The sequence below is a fragment of the Lotus japonicus genome, chromosome 5, assembly GCF_012489685.1.
Source record: "Lotus japonicus ecotype B-129 chromosome 5, LjGifu_v1.2".
In the NCBI taxonomy this organism is placed as follows: Eukaryota; Viridiplantae; Streptophyta; class Magnoliopsida; order Fabales; family Fabaceae; genus Lotus; species Lotus japonicus.
The window spans coordinates 43,396,594-43,424,318 of record NC_080045.1 but is presented as its reverse complement, the minus strand read 5'-3'; the positions used below and the strand labels follow the sequence as shown (position 1 = coordinate 43,424,318).

The following is a 27,725-nucleotide window of genomic DNA, read 5'->3' as shown; positions in this document are numbered from 1 at the left end:
GGAGTATCTCGGCTACATTAAGTCGATTGTTAACACTCTGTTCACAATGGGTGAGCACATCTCATATCGTGACCATCTGGAAGCCATTCTTGATGGTTTACCCGATGAGTTCTCTCCCATCGTAGCCATCATCCAGAATCGGGAATCACCATGCTCTATTTCTGACGCCGGCGCCATGCTCATCATGGAAGAAGCACGTCTGGACAAGAAGCGCAAGAAGTTGCAGGTTGAATCTGCTGCTCTGGTTAACTTGACGCAGGCAGCCCCAGCACCCGCTCCAACTCCATCTTCCAGGTCTGGATCTAATTCTGGATCGGGTTCACATCAATCTGGGTCGGGTTCAAACCCACACCATTCTCCGGCATCGTATGCTTCCGACGCCTACTCTGATGCTCCGAGTGGCAGCGGCAGTGGTCATCGCGGCGGATATCGCGGCGGTTATCGTGGGGGTCGTGGTGGTCGATCTTCTGTGCAATGCCAAATTTGCTACAAGTATGGACATGATGCTTCTATCTGCTACCATCGTGTTCCTGACTATTATGGTGGTGGCGGCATGTTCAATCGACCTCCTCAGCCACCACCACAACCGCGCTATCCCTCACCATATTCTTACAATCCTGCTCCTCAGTCTCAGTTGACCTGGGATTCTTCTCCATCTGCTAGCCACTACAGGCCCCAACACTACCTACCACCGCCACAACAACAACATCAACGTTCCCTACCCACCTCTCAGTTGCCCCCACTCCTACCCACTCCTGCCTCAAGTGCCTGTCCACAATTTAGAGCTGCCTCCAATCCACAACCACAAGCTTATCTCACAGCACCACCATCCACTCTTACCTCTGAGTGGTTTCCCGATTCCGGTGCCACACATCATGTGACTAATGAGGTTGCCAATTTGCTGGACAATGTCTCCCTGGCTGATTCCTCACACAGTCAAGTCTACATGGGAAATGATCAAGGTCTGTATGTTCACTCTGTAGGTTCTAGCTCTTTTTCTTCTCCTTTTAAACCTGCAACCACTCTTGTTTTATCTCAGTTATTACATGTGCCTGCTATCACTAAAAATCTCATGAGTGTAAGTAAATTTGCCAAAGACAATTCAGTCTTCTTTGAATTTCATGCTGATTCTTGTTGTGTTAAATCTCAGGCCACCGCTGAAGTTTTGCTTCGTGGCACACTTGATTCTGATGGTCTCTACTCCTTTGGCTCATTACTATCACCTACTCAATCTTCCACTCTACCTGTGTCTTCCTCTTCACATAAGAGTTCAGCAGTTCCTGTATGTGTTGCTGCTCACTATCATCGTGTAGGCAATCTGGCATCTGGACCAGACTCAATTTCTATGTCTTTGTCATCTGTACCAACTGATAGTTCAGCTTCTATGTCAGTTTATTCTCTTTGGCACTGTAGGTTAGGTCATCCTCATGTTGAGGTTATGAAAACAGCATTGTCTCTTTGTAATGTTCCCTTTTCATCTAATAAAATGAGTACCAATTTATGCAAAGCTTGTTGTTTGGGCAAAGCTCATCGTTTACCTTCCACTTTATCTACTACTCAATATCACTCTCCCCTTGAACTGATGTTTTGTGATCTTTGGGGACCTGCCCCTCTCAAATCCTTAGGTGGCTATACATATTTGTTGACCTGTGTTGATGCTTATACTCGGTATACTTGGGTGTTTCCCTTGAAGGCCAAGTCTGATACCTATGAAACCTTTCTTCAATTCAAAACTCTCATTGAGCTGCAACTTAACAATAAGCTGAAAGCAGTCCAAACTGATGGGGGCGGAGAATTTCAACCCTTGTCTAGGTACTTTAAGGCCAATGGTATTGTTCATCGTGTTACCTGCCCCCATACCCATCACCAAAATGGCACAGTTGAGAGGAAACATCGACACCTTGTTGAAACTGGTCTCACATTATTGGCTCATGCTAACATACCATTTCATTTCTGGGACCATGCTTTCTTAACCTCTGTTTATCTCATTAATCGCCTTCCCACCTCTAGTCTTGGAAACAAATCACCCTTTCAACTCTTGTATAATCAGCTTCCAGACTACAAGTTCCTGAAAGTGTTTGGCTGTGCATGTTTTCCTTTTCTTAGGCCTTACACCAAGCACAAATTTGACTATCATTCCCAGGAATGTGTATTTCTTGGCTACTCTCCATCTCATAAAGGGTACAAATGTCTCTCCCCCACTGGGAGAATTTATATCTCAAAAGATGTTCTGTTTCATGAGACAAGATTCCCCTATTCTGAGCTCTTTCCAGTGAGCAACTCTTCTTCTCTAGGCAATGTGCCTATGCCTGAGGTGCCACCTCCTATATCTTCCTTCATTCTACCCGAGTCACCCCCCTCTTCCTCTAATACTGAGTCAACACCATTAACACCTATTATAGAGTCTCCCACCTCTTCTACTCATGTTCCAGTTCATGAACCTGTAGATATTTCCTCTCCCACTACAGAACCAAGTATCACTACAACAGCTCCTTCTTCCTCTCAGATTATATCTCCCACAACTCCCACCAACACTCACTCTATGCAAACTAGGTCCAAAACTGGACACCCTCAGCCTAGGAAACATCCCACTCTTCTTCTCACTTATCTAGAACCTACTTCTCATAAACAAGCATTGGCTGATCCCCATTGGCAGCAAGCTATGCAGCTTGAATATGATGCATTAATGTCTAATAAAACTTGGGAACTTGTTTCCTTGCCTAGTAACAGGAAAGCCATTGGCTGCAAGTGGATTTTCAGAGTTAATGAAAATGTAGATGGAACTATCAACAAATACAAGGCCAGGCTTGTAGCCAAAGGGTTTCATCAGCAGAAGGGGTTCGATTTTTCTGAGACATTCAGCCCTGTTGTCAAGCCTGTCACTGTTAGGACAATTCTTTCTCTTGCTGTCTCCAAACAGTGGCATATTCAGCAAATTGATATCAACAATGCCTTTCTAAATGACATCTTGACCGAGGAGGTTTATATGCAACAACCCCCTGGGTTTGAAGCTGCTGACAGGAAGCTCGTGTGTAAGTTAAAAAGGGCTCTTTATGGTCTGAAACAGGCTCCAAGGGCCTGGTATGAGCGACTCACTACTTCTCTGGTTCAGCTTGGCTTCAAGAGGTGCAAATGTGATCCTTCTCTCCTCACTCTTCACCTGGATGGCCATACTGTTCTCATCCTCATATATGTGGATGACATTATAATTACTGGAGACTCTCTTGCTCTCATTCAGAAGTTAATTGCCAATCTGAACTCATCCTTTGCTCTTAAGGACTTAGGTCCACTTGATTATTTCCTGGGAATTCAAGTTAAGCACCTCAAGGATGGCTCATTGCTGCTCTCTCAAACCAAATATATTCAAGATCTCCTTGAGAAGGCTCACATGGAGGATGCTAATTCTCTCCCTACACCAATGGTCTCTAATGCTAAACTAAGCAAGTATGGTTCAGATTTCTTAGTTGACCCTACCATGTACAGGTCTATTGTTGGGGCTCTCCAATATGCTACCATCACGAGACCAGAAATTAGCTACTCTGTAAACAAAGTCTGCCAATTCATGTCCCAACCCCTTGAAGATCACTGGAAGGCAGTCAAACGGATACTAAGATACCTAAGCGGAACCATTCATGATGGGATACATGTCAAACCAATTCCTCTGACTCAGCCTCTCTCTCTCACTGCCTTCTGTGATGCTGACTGGGGCTCCGATCCAGATGACAGGCGCTCCACTTCTGGCTCATGTATCTTTCTTGGACAGAACTTAATTTCTTGGTGGTCAAGAAAGCAAACCTTGGTTGCAAGGTCAAGCACTGAGGCTGAATACAGAGCTCTTGCTAACACTGTAGCTGAGATTTTATGGTTGGAATCCTTATTAACTGAGTTGCAAGTTCCTTATGTGTAACACCCCGATTTCCAGGTGTCACTTTAATAACCAAAAATAAACTTTACGCGGAAAACAGGTAATTTTTTTTTTGATTGTTTCCTTTTAATAAAAGCAATAAAGAAATAAAAACAAAGCCCAACAACTAAACTAACCGATAAACAACATATACAAAGGTACAGCCTCTGCTGCACTATCCCGTCACGCGCACACGCAGTGACTCCAAGGTAACATGCTCGTAGGCGAATATATACAAACCAAAACTGTACGCAAAAGCATCAAATATACCACTATCCAAGAGAAAGTCGGCCTCAAAATGGCCTCAACCCAAGACCCCTATAGTCCGACCGACTCTCTGTGATCCTCAGCAAGAGAACCACACAAAAGCCATATATCGGGAACCTACCCGGTCCCAAAAGTAAGACGAATCAGAGCTATGACAGTGACAACCAACTCAAAAGACTCTAACCACCCATATCCCACACTACTATCATCGACTCTCCCTCGATCAGCCATGAAGTCCGGGTCCTCGTCGAAAGCTTCAGTAATAGACATTTCGCTCCGGGTCTTTCCCGCACAACGAATCATCACGAACCGGCTGACAGACGCCTGGCAGCAGGCCGACCGCCCAAACACAAACATACAAACAAAGCCAAGGTGCTAGGGTCAACTTACAGAATACAATAGATATACAATCAACATGCGATAGAGGGGGGTATGTTTATATGTTGTATATATACATATAAGTTCTGCATTGTATCAAATCTCTAATACAATTCAATCATCAATACCTCAACAAATATAGTTAGAGTGCATGATATGTCAATGCAACGTCAATTAAGAGGGTTCCGGAGGAAATAGGCTGGGCACGATCGAGTCGGTCCTAACACTGGCATTGTGTCGACCATAACCCTCGGGTGTCACTTACAACCTTGACATAGTCGGATCAGTCCTAACCCTGCGGGTCGACTTTTCCCTCCGCTATGCCTGACATCAACAGGTCGATCATATCCCCCATCGAATGGCCGAGTTACCCGAAGGCATGCTGTACCCGAAGGTATATACTGTACCCGAAGGTATATAGATATACTGTACCCGAAGGTATATACTGTACCCGAAGGTATATAGATATACTGTACCCGAAGGTATATACTGTACCCGAAGGTATATAGATATACTGTACCCGAGGTATATACTGTACCCGAAGGTATATAGATATACTGTACCCGAAGGTATATACTGTACCCGAAGGTATATAGATATACTGTACCCGAAGGTATATACTGTACCCGAAGGTATATAGATATACTGTACCCGAAGGTATATACTGTACCCGAAGGTATATAGATATACTGTACCCGACGGTATATACTGTACCCGAAGGTATATAGATATACTGTACCCGACGGTATATGTCGATTCGGCGACAAAAGACAATTAATTATGAAAGGAGTGCGATCACCCTTGATGACTTCTTGAGTCATCTGACTCATCAAATCTCGATGGTCAAAAACTGCTCCGACCCAAACTCAAAACAACCCAAGAGTTAGTGTCGGTCAATACAACACAACTCCACCAACAAGAATACACGAGGGTCTAGTGTAGGTCAATACAACACAGCCCAAACAAAACCCAGAGTCTGTGCCGGTCAATACAACACGACTCGAACAACACTACCAGGAGTACTAGAGTACTCGGTGACTTTCAATCATCACCATAGCCCACCTTGATGGCTTTCCCAATTCCAAACTCTCCAAACCCACAACATAAGTCGACTTTTCCCCGCCTTTCATAAATATTTTTCCCCTTCAGTTATCCTATGCTTAAACGTTAATAAAAATGATTTCAATTCAAATTAGTCAAATTATGAGTTTATTTCTCAAAGTCTAAGTTTCCCAAGTCTTTATTTTTCGAAAGCTCTATCATTCTAAGTTTCCAAAAAATCAACCACCCAAAATACATTTCCCGGGGAAAGTCTAGGAATTCCAACGAATCCCAACAAATGGCTAAGTCTCAAACCCCACATTCGGACTTGCCTAGGGTTGTTCATCCAACCCGAAATGTCAAAGATCACCAGATCAATGAACCTCCACTCCGAAGTTGCGTCGAAACGCTCAATTCAACACATCATCAATATCATAAGTTATGAAAACAATCATAACAATAAATCATCATCATAAACAACATCAGATAAAGCATAAGTCGAATTTATCGACGCCTATCATGCAATCATAGCTAAATATAGCAAGTTGCCCTAACCTCGAGCTGTTCCAGCTTCGCAAACAAAGTTCTCCTCAAACAATTGCTCTGAGTATTCCAAAGTTCCTTCAACTGAACCTCGGAGGAAAACAAAGCAGAAACCAAACAAAATCGATTAGTTCGATCGCAAAACAATACATAAACGATAGACAAAGCATTAAAGCTTCAGAATACGACAATCGGGTACGAAAGGACAAGTTTTCGAAAACGAAAAACTCCCCCCTAAAGGTAATAACCCACGGCCTCAAAGGAAAAAGGGCTTCGACTCTTTTTCTTCGATCAAATCAATTCACAAGGTAGTTTTAGGGTAAAACTAAGGCAAAGAAACTGTCAGAACAATTTTCGGACAATCGGGCCGAAATACGACTATCCAGGGGCATTTTGGTCCAAAATAAAGGCTCAAAACTTCAAAGTTATCAGTTCTGAAAACAAATTTGACAGCAATGATCCTCATGACATCCGTGACAACAAATCCTAAAGGCACGAAGTCAGATTAAGTCTTTTCGACAATAAAGTTTCGAAATGTGAGACAAAAAGGGTTTTGAAACAGTTTTTCAGATCCTGGACAACTGGATCACAATCAGCGTTTACTGACAGAGGTTTTAGACTCAGGGGAACGTAAGGAACATAACCCAACCAAGAAATCGAAGAAATCGGACCATTTTAGAAAAAGCTCAAAACTGTGAGCACAGAAACGACTTCAGAAACGCAACAGAAACAACAATCAGAGGTAGGTATCGTGTTAGTTACCTCGATACCTAGAAGTAGGGACGAACTGCACGAAGATTGGTCAAGTTTTCGCGAAAATATCCTCCCCCCTTGCTCTCCACGAAATTCAGCCACAAAAGGAAGAAAATGAAGGAATTTTTTGCTTTTTGAGCTATTTATAGGCAGGCGAAATCGCGGGAAAATGAAAATTTCGCGATTCCGATTTTTGCAGCACGATCACCGTGGAATTCTAAGAGAGATTCTGGCGTCAGAATTCCAGAACTCAAAACAAATATCTAAGATTTGGGAAAAACGATATCCAAAACGCCAAAAGCGGTGTAAGTTAGTCTGTCCCGAAAAACTACTTTTTGCTGTGATGCTCAGACGACAAAACTTCCAACAGAAGAAAGATTGGAAATGTCGAAACAAGTCTGGCAACGCGGACGGAATCTTCGTTAGATGTCCCGAATAGAAAAAGTCTTCATCCTTCGCTCAAAACTAAGGTTTCGAAGCAAAGAAATTAGCGTCGGCGGACATCCGAAAAGTTAAACCTATCGTGCGTACAGTCCAGAGTTCCGAAATGAAACGCTGGTCGATGGAAAAATAAAGAGAAACTTTAAATTTTCCAAGAGTTCGAAATCTCACGTAAAACGTTGCTTTAAGAGCGAAATAGCCTATTCTGGACATGCTCGCCATAAGGCAGGTGTGCAGACGACTCGCACTAGCTCCGAAAGAAACAACGCCACATTCCTCGAGCAATTCCTGAACTTTCTTCTTCATTAATCTTTCTCAAATATCAAACTCCTGTCACGCTTACACTGATTCCACGCGTGAGTCGGAAATTAACTTGTTTCGAAAATCCGGGTCTTACATTATGCAACTCCTCACATTTTCTGTGACAATTTGAGCACTGTTCTGCTAGCTCACAATCCGGTTCTACATGCTAGAACTAGACATGTAGAGCTGGATATATTCTTTGTGCGGGAGAAGGTTGTTGAAGGAAAGCTAAAAGTCACTCATGTTCCTGCCTGTCATCAACTTGCAGATGTGATGACCAAGCCTCTATCCACAGCTCGTTTTGAAGTGCTCAAGTCTAAATTAAGTGTTTCATCTCGTCCTAAAGCCACTGGCACTGTGTAGTTATTGCTGAATTGTAAGCTTAGTTTCTTTTTCCTGGGCTACTCCCAGGGGAGGGTTCAGTTTGCAGGGGGAATGTTAGAGTAATAGAGTTATTCAACTCTCTAAAATGGTTCTAGAATGTAACAGCTCATCCCCTTCTAGAATAGGACAGCTCATAACCTTCCAAAATAGGGACAGCTCATCCTCTGCTACTACTATATATGTAGTGCTATTCTCATTGTAGAACTTTACCTTTAATTTCTGAGTACAATATAATCTCATCCTCTCTTCTCTCTCTTCTCCCTTCTCTCTCTTCTCTATCCCTTCTCTGTTTTCTAATAACATTTACCACATGACTTTTTTATTTATTTTTAATTAGAAAAATTAATTAAAATTTTAATTTTAATTCCAAGTCAGTTATATAAGGAAAAAAAAAACGTAATAAAATCCTAATCTAAATATAAATCCCTAATCTTAATAAAAACCTAATATAATCTACTCATTCCCAAAAAAACTCAACCCAAAAAATATGCATCTTCAACTAAACTTGAACCTAGTAAATAAATCACCTTCCTCAACCCTCAACATAACCAAGAACATCAATTTACAAAGAAAAACTAACAAGAACATAACAACACAACCAAACCCAGCAACATCACCCAATTTCCAGAGCACAACATCAACCCAAATAATCTATTAGCTCCAAGTCACAAAGTAGGAAATTGAGAAGATCTAGCTCATTTAGGAATGAGAACAGAAGGATATGAAACAAAATTGAAACATGTTATGGACAAAAGCATATGAAATGAAAGCTCATTTACAAAATAGAAGCTCATTTACACAAGCTATAGACATGGATAAAAGCTTGGACAAAAGCTCATCTACAATCCACATATAACAGACATTGCACCATTTTGCAGAAAAAAATCCAAATCCACTGTAAATAGATTCTGCAATGTAAACGGGTTTAGCAAGAAACCCCCACCACCGTGCTTGCATCAGTTAAGAAGAAGAAAGCATATGAAACAACCAGAAGAACCCAGTTCCACTAACGAGTAAAGAAGAACCCAGATCTACCTCTTGAAGCCATGTCGGCAACCAGCAAGCCACAACCACCACCCGAACCCACACCAAAGCAAGATCCAGACGTACCCGAGCCCAGATCGAGACCAAGAGCACATCCGGCGCCAGCGACCCTATGCCTCAGACAAAAGAGCACATCCTCTTGGCGAAACATGTCGGTGTCCCTCATGGCAGAGCACATCGTTTGCTGCAATTTTTTGATTTATGGGTTTTTTTTTATAAGATGGAGGTGGTAGGTTCGAAGAAGGGAGGCCAGAGGAGGTGGTGGTGGTTAATTGGTTCGATGGAAGAAGAGGAAGTGGAAGAAGATGAACAAAATGAAGATGAAGGGTGGATGGAAAATAAAAATTGGGGCTAAGATGAGTTAATTAGGGCTGAGGTGATTTAATTAGGGATTAATATTGATTTTTTCCTAATCATAACATGTGGCATTAGTTTGTAATTAAAAATAAATAAAAATGTCACATGAAATTGCTGACTAGGAAAAAATTAAAGGCTGGCACCATTTGTCCTTAATTGAATTAAATTTTTTTTCTTAGGAACCTAATTTGATGTAAAAAATTTCTAGGTCCTGGATTTGATTCCCTTTGTAATCTCAGGGGCCTTTGGACCCTTTAAAGCCAATTTGAATGCATAATTTTCAATAACAAAGGAAGCAAAGAACATGATAAGATAATTATAGTCAAAGTTTGATTTCATTTCATTTGTAACTGAATACACGTATGCCAGTAAGTCAGTAACAATTTGTGATTCAAGATGTTTGTTGGTCATTTTAATGGTGGTGGATTACAAATGAGTAACATTCTCATATATTGGATTTGTATGGAAAAAATATATAGAAAGATTATTCACTTCAGTAGCTACAGAAAATCAATTAATATCATAAGCGGAGATGTATGAGCCTGAGATTAGAAGGAAGAAGAAGACAATACATTGATAATAGCCATCAGCATCATTGTTAGTTGTTACCAAGCTGAAGTGAGCAGGGCACGTTGAGATGAGAGGTGAAAGTTTGAGAGCCAAGCATAAGCATTTAGTTTTGTCCCACATCGATGAAACATTTAGTTTTGTGCGAAAATTATGAAAGATGAGATGCTGCATTTGGATGCCAAGGTTCTTGCCCTGTGTTTGTTACCGTAAGACACTACACTCTTGTTGAAGAAGCAGCTCTTGTGAAAGTTTAAACCCACTGAATAATATCTTCAACTCCTTATTTTTGGTAAATCAGAGTGTTTAAAACCCGCAGAAAACCAAAAAATTCAGATTAGCCTTTTGATGTCTTTGTCATGATGGAAATACACGCATTAGAGTGATGTGAGTTTTCACTATCACAACAACTGCAACGTTCAATGGTATTTTTATTTGTCACTGTATAAGTCCCACACCGGTTGTGCAGTATAGACGAATCACCTTCAGTGGATATAAAAACGGGTAAATGGTCACATTGGTCCCTAAATGTGTCCACCGACTTCAAAGTCGTCCCTGGAAGAATTTTATTGTGCTCGCGGTCCCTATTATCTTTCTAATTTTCTTTCACTTTGGTTCCTTTCTTCTTTCATCATCTTCATCCCCCTTCTTCCATCATCTTCACCAAAAACTCTTCCCCTTCTTCATCAACCCATTCTTCAACTAGATGTGATAATGGAGCATGACATAGAAATCCTACTATGTGCGTGATAATTACAGATCTGATAATGGAGCATCCCAAACAACTCAAAAATCCTACTTTTACATGCTTCTGCTTGTGCGTGATCTTCACTTTTGCTTATGAAATTGAATCATCCCAACCCAGTTGCAAAACCCAAAACCACAAATCCAAACAATCCCAAACCAGATCGGTGCGAACATGAAGAGGAAGAGATCAAGAAAGTGGAAAATATGCACCTTGGTCCTGTTCTCTGTAAAAAATTGAAAATATCTACCCGTTGATGAATTAGGGACAGTGGAAAGCGATTTCAAGTTCAAACTTCAATCTTTTTGCGGATCTCAACCCCTCTTCCCGTTTTCTTCCTCCCTCATAAACTTTGAACCCAGATGAATGGGTTGATGAAGAAGGGGAAGAGTTTTTGGTGAAAATGATGGAAGGAGGGGGTGAAGATGGTAGAAGAAAGAAGAAAGGGACCAAAGTGAAAGAAAATTAGAAAGATAATGTTGACTTTTATTAATTGGGTTAACGTTCGTTAGAGGTTTTTAACGTCAGAGACTAATATGACTGATTTTTACCACAACTGGGGACCGCGATCCTAATAAAATTCTTCCAGGGACGACTTTGAAGTCGGTGGGAACATTTAGCGACCAATGTGACCATTTACCCATATAAAAACAGAGACACAACTGATTCCAAAGCATACCTTTCTCGGCCTTTTGGCTAAGATCAAGTGTAAGTGTAGTATCTGTTCTTATCAGTTTAATATCTGATATGTGGGCCAATGGCTCAAATGATATTAAATTAATTTTCATGTCTTACACTTCTGCAAGGGCCTGGCGCACCCAACCAATTCTAGTTCAAGATTTTAAAATTACCTAGTTTTATTTTTAAATCAAATTATTTAGTTTATTACAATATTATTAATTTAATTAATATTAACATATATATATATATATATATTTTGAAACAATATTAATATATTTACTCCTACGCGAATATTCGAAAAACTATGTACACTTTATAATTTATGTAACACTTCCATGTGATTTACTAACTAAACTCCTATGAAGGAAGTCCCGAATCGGTGACCTAGTAATGCTGCAAGGGGTTCAACGATTTGTACTCTACTTGAGTCCAACATCGAAAACTCTTATCTTAAATCCTTCCACTTCCTATCCTATTAAATCAAAGTCTAAATAGTGTTGTTGTTGCATATAACCTTGGTCAGCTAATTCTCATCATGATAATAAATTGCCATAATTGCCTTAATCCCTCTCATTACTGTTGTTGCATAATGAGCTTAAGACTTAAGAGAGTATAAAACATGAATTATACTCCCTCCGGTCCTATTTATAAGCATGAAAGAGAAGAAAAATCTTGGTCCTTTTTATAAGAACCAAATGAAAGTTTGAGCTATATTAATTAATTTTTTCCAATGATGCCCTTATTAATTCTAACTTGTAAAATGTGTCTCATTAATTATTCTCTCTCTTTTCCACTTTCCAACACTAATAACAAAGGGTAATTTTGGAAGTTCATTTTAATTTAAGACAAATTTAATGCATTTTATCTAGTTTAACTACATTTCTTAAACTATGTGAATTTTTTTTTTGTTGCTTATAAATAGGACCGGAGGGAGTATAAAAGAAGCTTAGATTTTCATTTATTTGAATTGCTTGATGAGCTCATATTCCTATTAAATCAATACTAATGCTCAGAAAATATATCAGAGCTTGACAATGGTCATGGAGGGAAACATGTACTATAACAAACACTTTCCAAACTCATGGAATGCAAAGCTTCATTCAAATTGTCAATTGATTTTATGCACTTGGATATTTGAAAGAGGTTGATTCATCCCAGAACTCAAACCTTGGCCTTTGAGAGTGAGTTTTTACATATAATTCGATATACTTTCTTGCTAGCGGACTCGCAGTTATCTACACAGCTCGTGTATGCAAGGGTAGTAAGTAAAATTTAGACTGATGATAGAAGAGTTAGAGAGAGCAGAAAAGATTGCAGGGGTAAAGAATAGAAAATGTTACTGCAATGCAACATTTAAAGATGGATGTTTTGCAATGGATCGATGAAGATTTGTCATATGATATGACCCTGTAGTTGGGAAGTGCTGCAATGCAATGCTATGTTTGCATTGTTTTCTTTGATGAAAGGAAAAATATATAAAGAGATGCTTAACTTCAGTAGGTGCAGGAAATCAATATCTCAAGTCATGTGTAAATATATAAGCCTGAGATTAGAAGGAAGAAGGAGACAATACATTGATAATAGCTATCAGTAGCAGTATCCTTGTTACGGAGTTGGACTTGAAGTGAGAAGGGCATGTTGAGATGAGAGGTGAAGTTTAGACCGAAGCATAAGCATTTAGTCCCACATTGAAGAAGCATTGGAATGATGAGAGTGGAGTCCGCTATAAGTAAGAAAGTAGGTTCATTGTCTCAACATACGTTCTTGATGTGTTAATTTTGTGATCCGAATTATTAGAGATTGATTTTAGAAATTTGGGTTTAAACTCAGAAGATCTTTATTTATGTTTTTGTCAAACATGCATAATGCATGGAATAAGATCTCAAGGGTTACCAAACATTACTTACAACATGCGAGAACAATTCAATCGACTATGTCGGAGTTGTAAGCCGTGCTAACATCACGAAAGCAATCCCCCTGCTTTCCAAGAGATGCTTGATTGGCCCCTTTTAATGCTGTTAGAAGATCTTTATTAATATATTGATAAGATATTCTGAGTTGAAACTCTGATGCAAAACGTCTTCATCCAATATTAGTTTCAAATATTGTTCTTAGTCTTCTACGTTGTCCAAAATTTTAAATATGGGCCGGGTTATATAAGTCCAATTGAAGCTATTTTGCTTGTAATCTGGATAAAAAACATATGCTTTCGGGCTTTCTTAAGGTAATATTCTAAATAAGTTTTCTACGTGGGGACTTGCATCTATGAAAAACCAATGAGCAACTATTAAGCAAAGATTCATAATTCAAATCAATGGCCCATCGGTATTATTTATATATTTTATTTCTTTGGAATTGAAGTGTACAATGTCCAATCAGTATTAACTTTACTGCTTGCACATGCATATCGATCCAATATATGCCCCCATTTGACAGCATAATCCTTAACACGTTTTTTAGGATAATGGGGTGCTTCCATTGCAAATTTTCCATATAAGTGCTTGGCTATGGTGCTTCCAACATTCAGCTGAATGAATCATCTTACTAATAACACGACACTTGGGTTCATTAGACCCCTTATGCTTTCAAAAAATTTCAAACTAACTAGTCAGCCACACCTCAAGAATACTCAATTTTCTTTTCCTTACTGTTGCTCTTATCACTACAAAGAAAACAAGGAAGTAAAACAATCATTTTTGTGTTGTTTTTTCGATCTATTTGTATGAGATACACATGGGTTGAAAATGAATGATAGTGTTAGTAATGCATATAGATAGCGTTCAATCTAACACCACTTTCAATAAAGAGGAGAACCTTCATCATGCTGTTGTGTTCATGATATTGAAAAGGATTTATTTTTTCAATTTCTTGTGTTTTCAATACAAAAGAAAAAGCTACATAGTACTAACATTCTTTTGAATATACTCTGAGTATACGTAAGTAAATACTTAATTTCTTTAGTTGATCTAATCTCTAAGAGAAGTGTTATCCACACACAAAAAGAAGAAATAAAAACAATTAAAGAAAGAAACAACACTATCAACATGCTGCATGCGATAGAAATCGTACTTTACATGCAACTAAAACCCCTAGCACAATGGTGTCCATGAAGTGCCGAACGAAACTGAACCCTAGAAAACGAGCTATTTTTTTTTTTCACTGAATGAGCTGGTTCGGTTCAGCCACGAACTTAGTAGGTCCAATTATATGAATTCATGTGAGTTTGAGCAGTCGATTTTGAATTGGGTTGAAGTCCGAATGAACCGACTAAAGCAACTATATTTAAAAAAAAAACTAACCCAACCCAGTTCTTACATAGGGGTAGTCCAAGAAAAAAAAAGACAAGGATGTGACTAATGTTATCAAGTGGCTGCAGTTGTGAAATCCATTCTCAACAACCAATTATGTTCTGTTCTGCAATTCAATTATATCTTCGCACCACCGAAAACAGCGCTCCTCCGTCCCGAATTGCACAGCCAAAGCCACCATCGTGCAAATCGCGCCGTCGTCGAGCCCCAGGCTACGGTGTCCATTCTCTTCCTCTCGATCATGTCACTCTCCACTCTTGATGCCACTACCACTTCATCTCTCCACACTTATGCTCGAATCTGGGACCAGATGTGGGTGGGTTGGGAGAGGCTGAGGGACGAGATCGACGAATTCGACGATTGTGGGTTCAGAGGAAGGGATTCGACGGTGGTATTGGTTCAGAGAGGAGAATCGGTGGTGGTGGAGGTTTTTGAGAAGGGGATTTGAAGGGGTTGGGAATTGGGATGGCAGAAGAAGAAAAAGAGAGAACAAGGAGAGATAGAAACATGATGACGATGAGAAGATGATGATTGAAGAAGATGATGTTTTTTTTAACGTGAAGAAGATGAGATGATATTGTAATCTTTTTTTTTTGTTACAAATGATATTGTATTCTGTTTTTTTTTCCTTCTCCAGAAAACCATTTTCTGTTTTTTAATTTCTTTAAATATTTTAGGATTTTTTATTTTTTGAATTAATTTTATCAATTTAAATTTTATTAAAAATTCCCCATCAGCAAAAACGTTAGTTTTTTTTTTACGGAAAACAGGTGAGGGACCAAAAGTGTTGACAGAGTCTAACGTGGAGGTGGCGAAATGCTATATTTTTATTTGAAGGACCTCATTTGCACAATTTAGAAACCTGGGGGACCAAAAGTGCTAATAAGCCAAAATATTATATAATTAGTAAGTTGGAACGTGAATTTGAGACTATAATGGGTCGGGTTTGGTATGAGAGTGCAGGTTTGGGTTTAGGATCTGATCCGACGTCATCCTAACAAATAAAATCTGTGACGTAATTTTTTTTTACATGAAAATGAAGCTTGGATACAAATTTCTTTATCATTGCTATTAGGGCTGTCCAACCGAAACCGGCCAAACCGTGGCCTTTTTGGCTAAAACGAGCGGGCCGGGCCGGAGTTCGGTTGTTGCGGGTGACAAAAAACATTAGAGAGGCGCAGAAAGAAATTGGTAATTAGCAGCATAAATCTTTAGTGATCACAAGAGTTTGAAGTACTTGTTTGATCAGAAGGATCTGAATATGAGGCAGCGAAGGTGGATGGAGTTCTTCAAGGATTATGAGTTCACCTTACAGTATCATCCGAGGAAGGCCAATGTTGTAGTCGACGCTCTCAGTCTAGAGGCTATACATGTATCCTCGTTGATGATCAAGGAGTTGGAATTATTGGAAGCGTTCCGAGATCTAAGCTTGGATGTGAAGTTAGCACCAGGAAAGCTGAGTTTCGGAATGGTGACGGTGTCTAGTGGGCTCTTGGATGATATAAAGTCGAAACAGGAGACAGACGAAGAATTGATAGAGAGGCGCAAACTTGTGACACGAGGGAAGGCGCCAAAGTTTACTATCGGAAATGATGGCATACTGCGTTGTAAGGGGCGAGTCTACGTGCCGAACGATGCGGAGATGAGGATGCTGATCTTGGATGAAGGTCATAAGAGTCGATTGAGTATTCATCAAGGAATGACAAAGATGTATCAGGACTTGAAGCTTCATTTCTGGTGGCCTGGGATGAAGAAACAAGTGGCTGAGTATATGTCGATGTGCCTGACATGTCAAAAGGCGAAGGTGGAACACCAAAAGCTTGCGGGGAAATTGCAATCGTTGGATGTCCCAGAGTGGAAGTGGAATAGCATATCCATGGACTTCGTGACGGCATTACCGCTAACACGGAAGAGGTTCGATGCGATATGGGTGATAGTTGATCGGTTGACGAAGACTGCTCACTTTGTACCAATCAATTTAAGTTACAAGGTGGAGAAGCTGGCGGAGATTTACATAGCTGAAATAGTGCGTCTGCACGGGGTACCGTCCAACATTGTGTCAGACAGAGACCCGAGATTTACTTCACGTTTTTGGGGAGCTTTACAACAAGCATTGGGAACCAAGCTGAGGTTGAGCTCCGCTTATCATCCACTGATGGATGGACATACCGAGAGGATGATCCAATCACTCACTACAACAAAAAGGGTTTTTGCCGGCAATGAATGTTGCATTTAGCGGCAATAAAAATGGCCGCAATGGCTTTTACCGGTAAAAGCTACTTCGCCGGTGCATCGGGGGTCGGCAAAGGCTTTGCCGGCGCTTATACCGGGCGTCGGTAAAGATGTAATAAACGGTCGGGAAAAGGCGTCGTCGTTTAGCGGCCATATCTAGCGGCATTTACTATTGCCGCTAAATGCTATCGTTTGTATTGGCTTTGTAAAGTCAACTTTGAGGGTTTAGAACCGCCAGGAATTGGTTTCATAGCTGCCAAAAAATAGAACTTGCAACTCAAATACCTACTTGCATAAAACTTACACGAGCACTAAATCTATTAACACTCAATTCATTACCTTGTATAGTTTCAGAACTAGAGTAGCAGAAAACCATGGAAGATAAACACTAAAACTACTATACAAATAAGATTTTAAACTTCATCATTTAACAAGTAACAACACCAAACAAGCTAGGAAACATTTTTGCCAAACAGCGACAAAGCATCACAGTGAGAAACAACAAGATTATCTGGAAACAAATTATGACAAACAGGGAAAGGAAAACCCAATGTGGCAAACAAGGTGATAAAGTATAAGATTAAAATGAACTTTAAAAAAAAAAGTGAAAAATTGAACCTGAAATCTTGAGGAACTCAGGTCCCTTATGCTCCCTTTTGGAGAGGTCAACATGCAGTGCTTCAAACTCAATTTCTTTCTCACTCAGACACATAACCACATCTCAATGTGCCATAAATGGCTTCACTAGCCTGATGATAGAACTTGGCCGAAGTGGGCACCATGGCCCTACAAACTGAGCAAAACAAACAAAATAACAAGAGAAAATCATCTTTTATCTCCTTATACAGAATCAAGTTAATAGACAGGAAAAGACTGAAACAGCCTTGAGCTTTCCATTTGAAGAGGATCTGTTTGTGAAAGTTATTTATATCATTTGAATCAACTCAATCCCGCTACATATTGTATTTCATGCTTCAAATTGCAGACACTTAACATGCAGATTTATTTCTAACTACACCAAACTATGGAATCAGACAAGATTCCTATTCCAATTGATTAATTTTAGCTCTTACTTTTTCAATGACATTGTATTCTTCGTACCAAATGTAGATAATAGAAAAGAAGAATGCAAAACAGGACAAACAAGGTATCAAGATAGAAATTGTGCTGGAGATCATACTATTAATTTCAGAACAGCCTCCCTTACATAACCCTGTAGAATATTTTACACAATTTTCTATCTAAATCATGATCAGAATCCCACATAGGTAAACAACATAACTCAAAAGGAATAATAGAAATGCACCTAAGCACTACCTAGAAAAAGAAAAGTGAAAAAAATTCAGAACAGTGAGAAAAATCAACAACAAAATCAAAGTGTAAATTTATTCAAAGTGATCATGTGCAAAATCTTACTTGTGATCCAGTGCTTAACCCTGTCACTAAATTCCCCGAAGCATAGTTCTGCATGATGTGCAAAATCTTACCTGTGCAACAAAATCAAAGTGTAAATTTCAAAGCAATTAAGATTCATAGTTTGATAGGACAGAGGGATGCTTTCTTACATAATATTTAGACTTAGAAAACTATCATATTCATCTAAGTAAGAAAATATACCAAATATTGTTCCTAATCAGCATATATGCCAATGCCATAAAGAACAGAACATGCCCCTCCATTTTATGTAGCTTGCTTTCATATTTATTATAAATATTTGGTGGGTAAGCTTAAGCCAGTCCAATCTAATTAAGGGACTAGCATGTATCTGGAACTCCAGTATCTACTAATGAATCTGAACAATAAAATTTTGCTCTTGTGGATTCACACGTGTTTCTTCTCTGAAGATCACAAAGACATGTTCACTTAAAATAGATGAGCAGAGACAAACAAAAGCTTTAAAATGCAGAGACAAACAAAAGCTTTAAAATAGATGAGCAGAATGAGTAGATATAGAAACTTCCTGTCAATTACCCTAGATTCAACATGAATTTTTATCAAATAAGTCACTCATAGTTAAACACAGAAGAAGAAGACAGGTTCTGTAACCTATTTTATGAAAAATAAATAAATAGCAGAAAAATCTGCAAGGTCTAACAAATAATCATAAACAGTTACATGAACAAGTTAGAACATAATAATTAGCAACGAACAGATTCAGCATTGAAAAATAAAAACATTGAAAGAATAATCAAACGAGACAAGGAAACTGATGAATAAATTAATAGATAATCAATCCAGAATCTTGATTTTCAAACACTCCAAAACAGTAACATTTTCAAAAAATTAGGGATTTGATAATACAAGTCAATTACCTCTACGTCACGCTCCTCATCTTCATTGTCGTCGTCATATTCTTCTTCATCCTCGTCAAAGTTGTGACTTCGTTTTCCTCCACATGCTCCTTCAACTCCTCATAGCTAATCAGTGTATCATTGAAGGGACTAGGGTACTCTAGTTATAGTGATGACTATGAAGGAATATGAGAAAATCCATCTAGATTTGAGGTTTGAGGATGGTACCTTTACGAGTTCTGCTCCTACTTTGTTCAAACTCTTATCATACTTGTTCTAGTCCTCCTCATAATCAACCAGATATAGCAGCTTCCTATAGACCTAGTTCAGGACTGGCACAACAACCACCCAGGCATGACCAACTGTAAGTACAACCTTTCTTTTTATTTGTACATCAACCACCATGATCCAACAGTTTATGGTTACTCCTCAGTGTCCCATCCAATTCATTACAAATGAAAGTAAGGCAAAAAAAGGTTGCACAAAAGGCTAGTGAGTAAGCCAAATTATAAGAGAAAAACACGCCAGAGTTCTTAAGCAAATACATTCTACTATTGTTGTTTGGCCAGTATCTGATGCTCCAAGAAGAAATAATCCAAAAGAGATATGTCAGTCTCAATGTAGCATAAATGTAAAAACAATAATGCAACATACACATTTGTCAATGAAGTTCTGAATACCTATAGTGCATGTTCCAAACACGAGAAGTTCCAATGTCTTCCATCATTAAGGAAATACCATCCCTTGCCTCCAGTTCTGACAAATGGGGTTCATCATCAAAATTATAAGACAAATTAATTGATATAAATAAGATATTTTGTTTTTATATACTGATCTACTAGAAACTATAGCAGTCTTAACAGAGGAAAATGTTCATGAATTGAAAGAAAACATAAACAAACAAAAATTAATCAAGTACTGATGAATATACAATTTTGATAATTACACATCACAGAGCATACATTACCCAAAAAGATTATCTAACAACATTAATGGATACCATACATGATGGCAATATCAGCGTAATCAGATAAGCTAAGCCTACACAATATATACAATAATTAGTCCCAACAGTAGCAGACAGAATGAAGGGAAAACTTTCCAGCTCACCACAAGAAGCTGCCAGTCTCCACCATCACCCATTCTTGAAGCCACAACACTAGTAGCTCCAAAGGACCATAAGTCCATCCATGAAAGCACAATAAACATAAATTTACAAGGAACCATAGCTAAAATAGCAGATTATCATAGCCTAGCTAGAAGAGCAGATGCTCAGACACTAACTTAGTAAAATCAGAGTTATAAGCCATATTGATATGGCTAAAATTGGAAAAACATTGAAATAAGACTGAGAATCATACCCTCCATGATTACACCGCCACTGTTATAAGCTTGGCTAATCACCCTTTATCCTTTCTCTTTGTCCCTGCACCACCACATCAGTGAAATTCATAGCAATATGTCAGAGTTGTGCAGAAACAAAGACACAATCAGAGAAGAGAGGAAATGTAATTTGCCATGCGATTGGTGACAAGAACAGAGGAGAGAAGGATTTGCGATTCAAGAGCGAGATTCAGAGATCGAGAGTGAAGCCATATCGACAACGAAAGGAGTATTCGTGTCTTCCTCCGCCGGCAACGACGGACCAAGCCGAAATCGGTGATGAACCTCAATCTGTGGTCGACGACGGTGGGAGCGGGCACAATCGATCGGGATTTTTCCTCTCAGGTGAAAAATCTCACTCGATTCGAAGCATGAAGGGGAAAAATCCCTAGGGTTGCGAAGGGGGTCGTCGGAGTTGGAAAGCGGGCGGTGGTGAAGAGTGCTGCCGGGGTGATAGGAATCTCAAACGACGAACTCGTCGGAGACACTCATCTTCTTCCCGTTGTGTCGTCGGAGCCATTGAAGGAGACGCCATCAAAGCATGTGTGAGCCAGATTGAGAGCTAGATTTGGCACCCCACTCATTAGAAATGTCACCCACTTTCAAAAACTTAGTTTCCGAAATATTTCGGAAATAAGGTTTCCGAAGTATTTTTTCACTCAAAAGTGGGGTGTTACATGTATTTTGTACTACAAATCATGAATTAATTTCGGAATATAAGATTCCGAAATAATTCGGAACCCGAAAATCCGAAAATTGGGGGTGTGAAATCTAAGGGTTGGGGTGCCAAATCCAGCTCTCGGATCCTAAGCACTCGAGAATGTCGATCTACACTTCTAGACATCCGCTCACGTGCATGCCCTGAAACCAGAGCTATGGGACTATGTTCCAGTACTCGATAAACATGTTGCACTCCATGCACCTGAATCCCGAACACTCATAATGCCTTACACTTACAACTCTCGGTATACATTCCCCAACATGGCATGGCTCATGGGACTGCTATTAAGGAGCCTTGAGCGAGTACTGGTTATCACCACTCAGCAAATTCAATGTCATGTATTCTGCCACCTGTCTTGAGGTCTCCATAATCTTTGAGCTTGGTATCCGACCTTGTACAACCATATCGGTTGCCACTGGAATATTTAACACCTCGACCTAAGCCGAGACACGGCCATGAGAGCCCCTAAGGCCAGCCCTAAGATGAAAGATGTGTATAATCAACGAACACCCCTCACTTGACGTTGTAACTCCTAAAGAAATCACTAGCGGACGCCCCAACTACAAATATCAATTGTCACAATGTCACTAGTCGGATTTCTCCCCACAACTGTGTCACCACAATCGTTACATGTTATCTCCACAACTGATTGCATCACCATGACTAGTTACATGGCGTCTCCACGACCGATTGTGCCTCCACGTCCAATTGCATTTCCACGACTGGTTTTGTCTCCACGACGACTACCGTTCATAATCACTCGTCTAAGGTGAGAGCGTAACTTGGCGTGCCTTCATCTATCACGTCTCATCTAAAGTCAGTAACTCTTTACTCATGGTACAAGGGCGGTGCTCAAAGATCCCACTACAGTATTCATGCTTACCACCGTCCATCAGATTAAAAGGCCCATCAGAAGATCCTACAACTCCCCATTGCCGTTGTACCTCGCTCCCATCATGACGTTCAACCTCAAATTTCCCAACCACAGATCCCTCAAAGCCCAACCCTATAAAAGGCGGGTTCGACATTGCATAAGATATACATATTTTAATCGTTCTCCTCGTGCTTCTCACTCACGTTCTAACTTAGACGTCGGAGTATCATTGCAGATCCCCCACCAGCATGGCTTGACGATAGAGAAGCTATTTCCTGAGGACCCGAAGAAGCACCTTATTGGCGATAAAAATCCCCATACTTTACCGTCGCCCCGCTCAACACCCTCCTTGAGTTATTTTATCGCTTGATCAAAATTAATTAATATCAACTTCATAATTTAACTACTATGGAACCAGATATCTATATTCTCGAATTCAAACGTATTAGGGAAATCATAATCCTAAGCTGAGTTAAAATAAAAATAAAAAGATTGTCATAGTTGAAGTGGGACAGTATGGATTGTGGCTAGGCTAGCACAACTAGCTTAGGTAAAAACCAAAGTGGAACCTACTCTATTGCTGTTTGCTATTGACCACCGAGAAGGAACTCAATTATATGATCAAGAAAGACAAAAAGAAAAGTTTTGGTTGATATTGTAATAATTGCATCACCAACCAAGCTAATGTAGTTTGAATGATGCTCAAATCATAGGTACTGGATACCAAGGTTCAATGAAACGAGCTAAGAGACACGACTTAATGAAAATCTCTGAGACACTCCAACAGGCCAAGACTGAGTAGACATAAATGAATTTCATTCCTTTTCTAGGAGAATGATGTTGTTTTTCATAACAATGTGAAACTCTGTAGCTAAATTTAGTTCCCACAATTGATAAAAAAAATTTAAAAGCTTCAATCAAATCTAGCTAGGAAGGTATAAATGAGGTTACAATAAATGAGTTATATCTAGTTCTAGATATGATCAACAGTACATTTTGGTTTCAAGGGACTATCTATAGGACCATTTGAAGAAAGGTACTGATTCTGGTGCCTGTTTGAAGGCAGAATCGAAATGTGTACAGTTCTGATATTACCACAGGAAAAAATGTCAGAGAAGCTATGGGCTATGAGGCTGAGAGCTGAGTCATGGCGTAGGAGTTGGCAATGTCCAAGGCCGACAGGTTAGGAAGTCCAAACAAGTCTTAGCATAACCAATTTTCATCAGTGTTGGACACAAGCTGAATCACAGAAGGGGGGGCCTGTCTGTGCTGTGATGCGCGTGCATAGAGACGTCATCTGCTGCTTTCTTAGCCATGGGCATGAAGAAATATTGCATGTTTTGGATACACACCGAAGACAAATTCACTGAGAAACAGTACTAAAAGCTAATGGAAGTTGTTTATATCTATAGAAAATAATATTAAAACTAATGAAGTTGTTTCTGTATAGTAATTTCTGCTCACCGTGGTTTTTCCGCCATCCGAACATGCACAAAGTGGATCAACCTTTGAAGAATTGATTTTGGATAGAAACGACTTTGGCAAAGTTTGTTACGGTAAAAATAAGTTAACGTAAATTAAAAATGATTTGATTTATGTTTGGATACGTTTATAAAAAGTGGTTTGTATAAGAAATATTGTGAAATCCAATTATAAAATCTCAAAATTGATTATGTCATCCGCAAAAGGAACTCTCTTTAGCTTCTAGCTTAATTGACTTTGAGACTTAATTCTCTACAAATATTTATATAACAACATAAAAGTGATTCTAGTTGGTGAGAATTGATTATAAGGCTCACAAACTTTGGGGTAATGTTTCATCCACACCTCTCTTTTGAGGTGGATAGGTGGAATGGTGAAAGAGATAGGAAGAAAAGAAAAAGTAAGAGAGAGAAAATATGAGATGTGATAGATGATAAGATGAGAGATATATAAATAAAAAGAGGTGGAAATTGAGTGTTTAAAAAATGAGGTGTGTATATATCATTACTCCAAACTTTGAACCAAATATACAGAGTCACAAACACAATCTCAGTCACCCTCTTGTAATTTTCTGATGAAAGAAGAAAAAAGGGCTGTGGTAGAAAAGCAGCCTTAACTGTTTGGTTTTGTATTTAGTTCTGCCCATCCATCAGCACTGAAAAAGATTGAAACTTTATTCCTTTTGCCTCGTTTCCGCCATGACAATTGATAATTGCTCTCTTTGGATTTCAATTGCACTTCAAATGTGCTTTCGTGTTAATTTCAGTAGAAAGATTTTCACTCCTCAAATTTACTCACTTTTCTTTACTCTTTTGGACCACTAAAGAATGAGAAAGTGAGACCTAATGCCCAAACTCGTTTGTACAAGCAAAGTACATAAGGCTTCCTTTTTCTTTTCTTTTTTCTTTCTGTCACATCTTTATAAAAAAATAAGGGAAAAATTTCACAAGTCCTTTCTTTTTGCTTTATTTATCAAAGAATAAAGATGACCTCTTGATCAAAACTGCCATACTCACATTAGTTTATGGGTGAGTTGCATGAATTTGTGCTTATTGATATGCTCAAAGGCTCACAAGGTTGCTGGTTAGGTTGCATATTGGATTTGTGAACCAAATTCAATTTGGTAGCCGGTGTTTAATAGGAAAGGATCTGTGTGTTGAACAATTTATACCTCTGCTAACAACTTAACCCTTTGACATGGTGTCTTGTCATATCATTTGATAGAATAGAATAACATTCCCAAAGGGTTGCATAGATGTGTGTTGGGTTTGTAATCTCCATTCAACCTGGTAACACATGATAGTAGCAACAGTTCTTGTTCATATCACTTACCCAAAGTGAAAAATAGTAGTAACATCAAGAGACATTTATATGGTTATATGGGTTATGCAGCAAAAATGCTTGTAAGCAAAGGCGTCATCCAGAGACGAAACTTCCCTGCCAGATATCTCCTGACACTATCAAATGTAAGCCAGGAAAAGGCTGAAAGTGTAAAGGCATAAAATTCACGTCTACTCTATACTGGTAAGCAGCTGGAAGATAAAGCATTTTGTCAAATTGCATTGCATGAGAAGTTCCTTTATTTCCGCTGTTTTTCTTTTATTTTATTTCTATGTAGAGGCTATAGAGCCTATAGGAACAAAGTTGAAGATTGGTTTCACATGTAGAACCACTATGAATCAATCTTAGTAGAGTATAAACAAAGGTTAGGAAGGGGGAGACAAAAAGGAAAAGGCAAATATAGCTCTCCGGTGTCAAGCACTCTAGCAGGCCCTCAAATTCATTACCATTGTCAATTGTCTAACTTTTTTGCAAATATAAAATAATTCAGTTTGGGGGGAAAGTAGTGGTCAGCAACATTGAAGAGCAGGGTCAGCAACATTGAAGAGCAAAGAACATAAACGTGAATGAGTTTTAATTTGGTGGAAAGATGATGATATGAACACATAAGTATGAAACTTTTTTCACAATTGAGGCAAAACCAAGCAACGTAGAAGAGAGGGGTAAATACATGGGGTTATGGAGGGAGTTACAAAGGGGTAAAAGAGTATTTTAATAATTTTATTAGACATCAGTTTTTTGCTCCATCCCATTCCACCCAAATTTGGGAGGAACAAAAGTGGGGGAGAGTAGTGGTATCTGATGGAATGTGTGCCACTAGGATTCATCCCTTTCCATCCATTTTTAATTAATCCAAACAAGGGACATCGTGCTCCATCCCCTCCACTCCATTCTACTCCATCACCTTCCCCCAATCCAAACAAAGTCTAAGTTACCAAAATACATAATCACAAAGGTTAACCTCTAAAAATCTATTACTTTGGATGAAAGTATACATTGAAACTGGACCAGCCAGAAACAGAAATTAGTCATCTATTTGATTGCAAACCACTACCACCATAATACTGCTTTGTTGTTTCACGTGAGAACTCAGCAAAAGTCATCCCATCTCTCAACCGCGATGAAAGTGGGGGAACAATTTTCTGAATCTCGTGACTTAGTTCATTCTCGTCCTTCTCAAACTGTTGTCCATCATCAGAGGCAACTAAACACCGAGGATAATCCGAGACGGAGAATGTTTTAGTCCATGCAGGCTGCAGAAACACAACAAAAGTTTCTCTGCTCAAATTCTCAAACTTGGAAGGTCTATAAACAGAGTGCAGGGTTGATCTAAGCTTCCCTTTCGAGATTATATCAGCAGATTCCCCAACTTGAATGATAAAACTTTCAGGAGGGGCTCTAACCCTAAATACCCTTTTCTTATTCGGATCGTATATCTGCAAACATGTATGCCCAGTTGGCGACGGACATTGCTCCCAACACAATGAACCTTCCGCACTACTTGTCTCTAAACAAGACGGCGTTAGAAACAAGGGAGCAGTCAGAACAGTGAATATACCATAATCATAATGCCACTGCTGCCACAAATTAGCATCATTGGCAATTGACTTGCATTCTGACCCAAGTAATGGTTTCATACTCTTCACCCCTCTTTTGCTACTTGTCTTGCTCCTCTCATTAAGGAGGATTGCATCTAAATGCGAATGATAATGAATAAGACGACCCTTCGCAGCACAAGATTCTAACAAGCTCTGCTCTAAATCATTTCCACCAATAGCCTTATCACACACACGCGCAAGGCAAAGCCCCAGCTCCATCATGCAAAACCCTAACTCCCGGAAAGCGCTTCCAAGATTCTCAAATGAGTCAAATTTCGCACCGGAATCGCAATGTGAATTGGAATACTTCAGTTGCGCAGCGAAGGAGGACACACTCCTATCAGGGTTTCTCAGAGGAACATCACTACCCAAATTGTGCTCCTAGAAAAGCAAAACTGAATAATGCAATTGGAATCGCGTTCATACAAAACTGAATTAACAACTGTAAAACCCTAAACCCTGATGATGCTAATTGGCAGTGATTGTGAATTACCTTGAGGATGCGTTTACGGGTTTCGTGGTCGAGAAGAGCGAGTTTGCGAGCGAGTGGGAGGAGGTAAGAGCGGCAGAGGTTGGGGACGCCGGTAATGGCGAGGAGGCCGGGACCGGTGGCTCCGAGGGCTTCCATGATGGAATCGACTTTGGTTGAAGTTGAAGAGGATAAGTCTGAATAGTGAAGCTCGAATAGGTCTATGATCTCACCTTCTTCTATCTCCATTTCTTGCACTGTGCTATCGTTCTCGATTGAACTCGGTGGTGTTGCAGAGAGGAAAACGACTTTTTTTTTTATGGTCAACAGTCAGTGAAGGACGACGACTTCAACGACGACGACGAAGACGATTGCTATGGGCTTGGACTGTTGGGTTTCATTTTTGTTTTTGGTCAATGCTGTTGGGTTTCGTTGAACTCCAATCTTTGACCAAAACCAAAATTTCAGTTCAATCTTTATTTTAAACTTTAGACTATAAAGGTTTTAAATGCATAATTGTATTTTTGAGGAGCGCTAGCAATGAATTTTAACCAATCAATAAAAGAGTGTTGAAAAGAGAGTAGTCCTTTGTCGAGCTCATGCGTCGGTTTTTGCTGG

At 39.4% G+C, this 27,725-nt stretch overlaps 1 protein-coding gene, 1 long non-coding RNA gene and 1 pseudogene across 7 annotated transcripts; 1 reads left to right on the top strand and 2 right to left on the bottom strand.

The window, feature by feature from the left end:
- Positions 1-11,402: 11,402 nt before the first annotated feature.
- On the top strand, positions 11,403-11,527 carry LOC130721631 (U2 spliceosomal RNA; annotated as a pseudogene).
- A 2,203-nt stretch (positions 11,528-13,730) lies between these two features.
- On the bottom strand, positions 13,731-21,197 carry LOC130720735 (uncharacterized). Of its 6 annotated transcripts, none has more exons than XR_009013228.1 (7): positions 20,601-21,196; positions 19,920-19,995; positions 19,468-19,811; positions 19,261-19,389; positions 18,365-18,435; positions 17,567-17,741; positions 13,731-14,070 (listed from the first exon to the last, which is right to left on the bottom strand). It is a non-coding gene; the product is annotated as an uncharacterized LOC130720735 (long non-coding RNA). The 6 variants fall into 6 exon arrangements; XR_009013227.1 differs by having other exon boundaries at positions 19,261-19,349; positions 20,601-21,194; XR_009013226.1 differs by having other exon boundaries at positions 19,261-19,817; positions 20,601-21,197.
- Positions 21,198-25,728: 4,531 nt separating this feature from the next.
- On the bottom strand, positions 25,729-27,521 carry LOC130721022 (uncharacterized). Its single transcript, XM_057571746.1, has 2 exons — positions 27,132-27,521; positions 25,729-27,019 (listed from the first exon to the last, which is right to left on the bottom strand). Exons 1-2 carry the CDS (start codon positions 27,354-27,356, stop codon positions 26,069-26,071), a joined length of 1,176 nt encoding a protein of 391 aa, XP_057427729.1. The 5' UTR covers positions 27,357-27,521; the 3' UTR covers positions 25,729-26,068.
- Positions 27,522-27,725: the final 204 nt, after the last annotated feature.

Excerpts from the sequence above, each read along its gene's own strand:
- LOC130721022 (XM_057571746.1), bottom strand. The coding sequence starts at position 27,356 with ATGGAGATAGAAGAAGGTGAGATCATAGACCTATTCGAGCTTCACTAT. Across the intron at positions 27,020-27,131 it reads CCCGTAAACGCATCCTCAAG|GAGCACAATTTGGGTAGTGA; the intron begins GTAATTCACAAT and ends TTGCTTTTCTAG.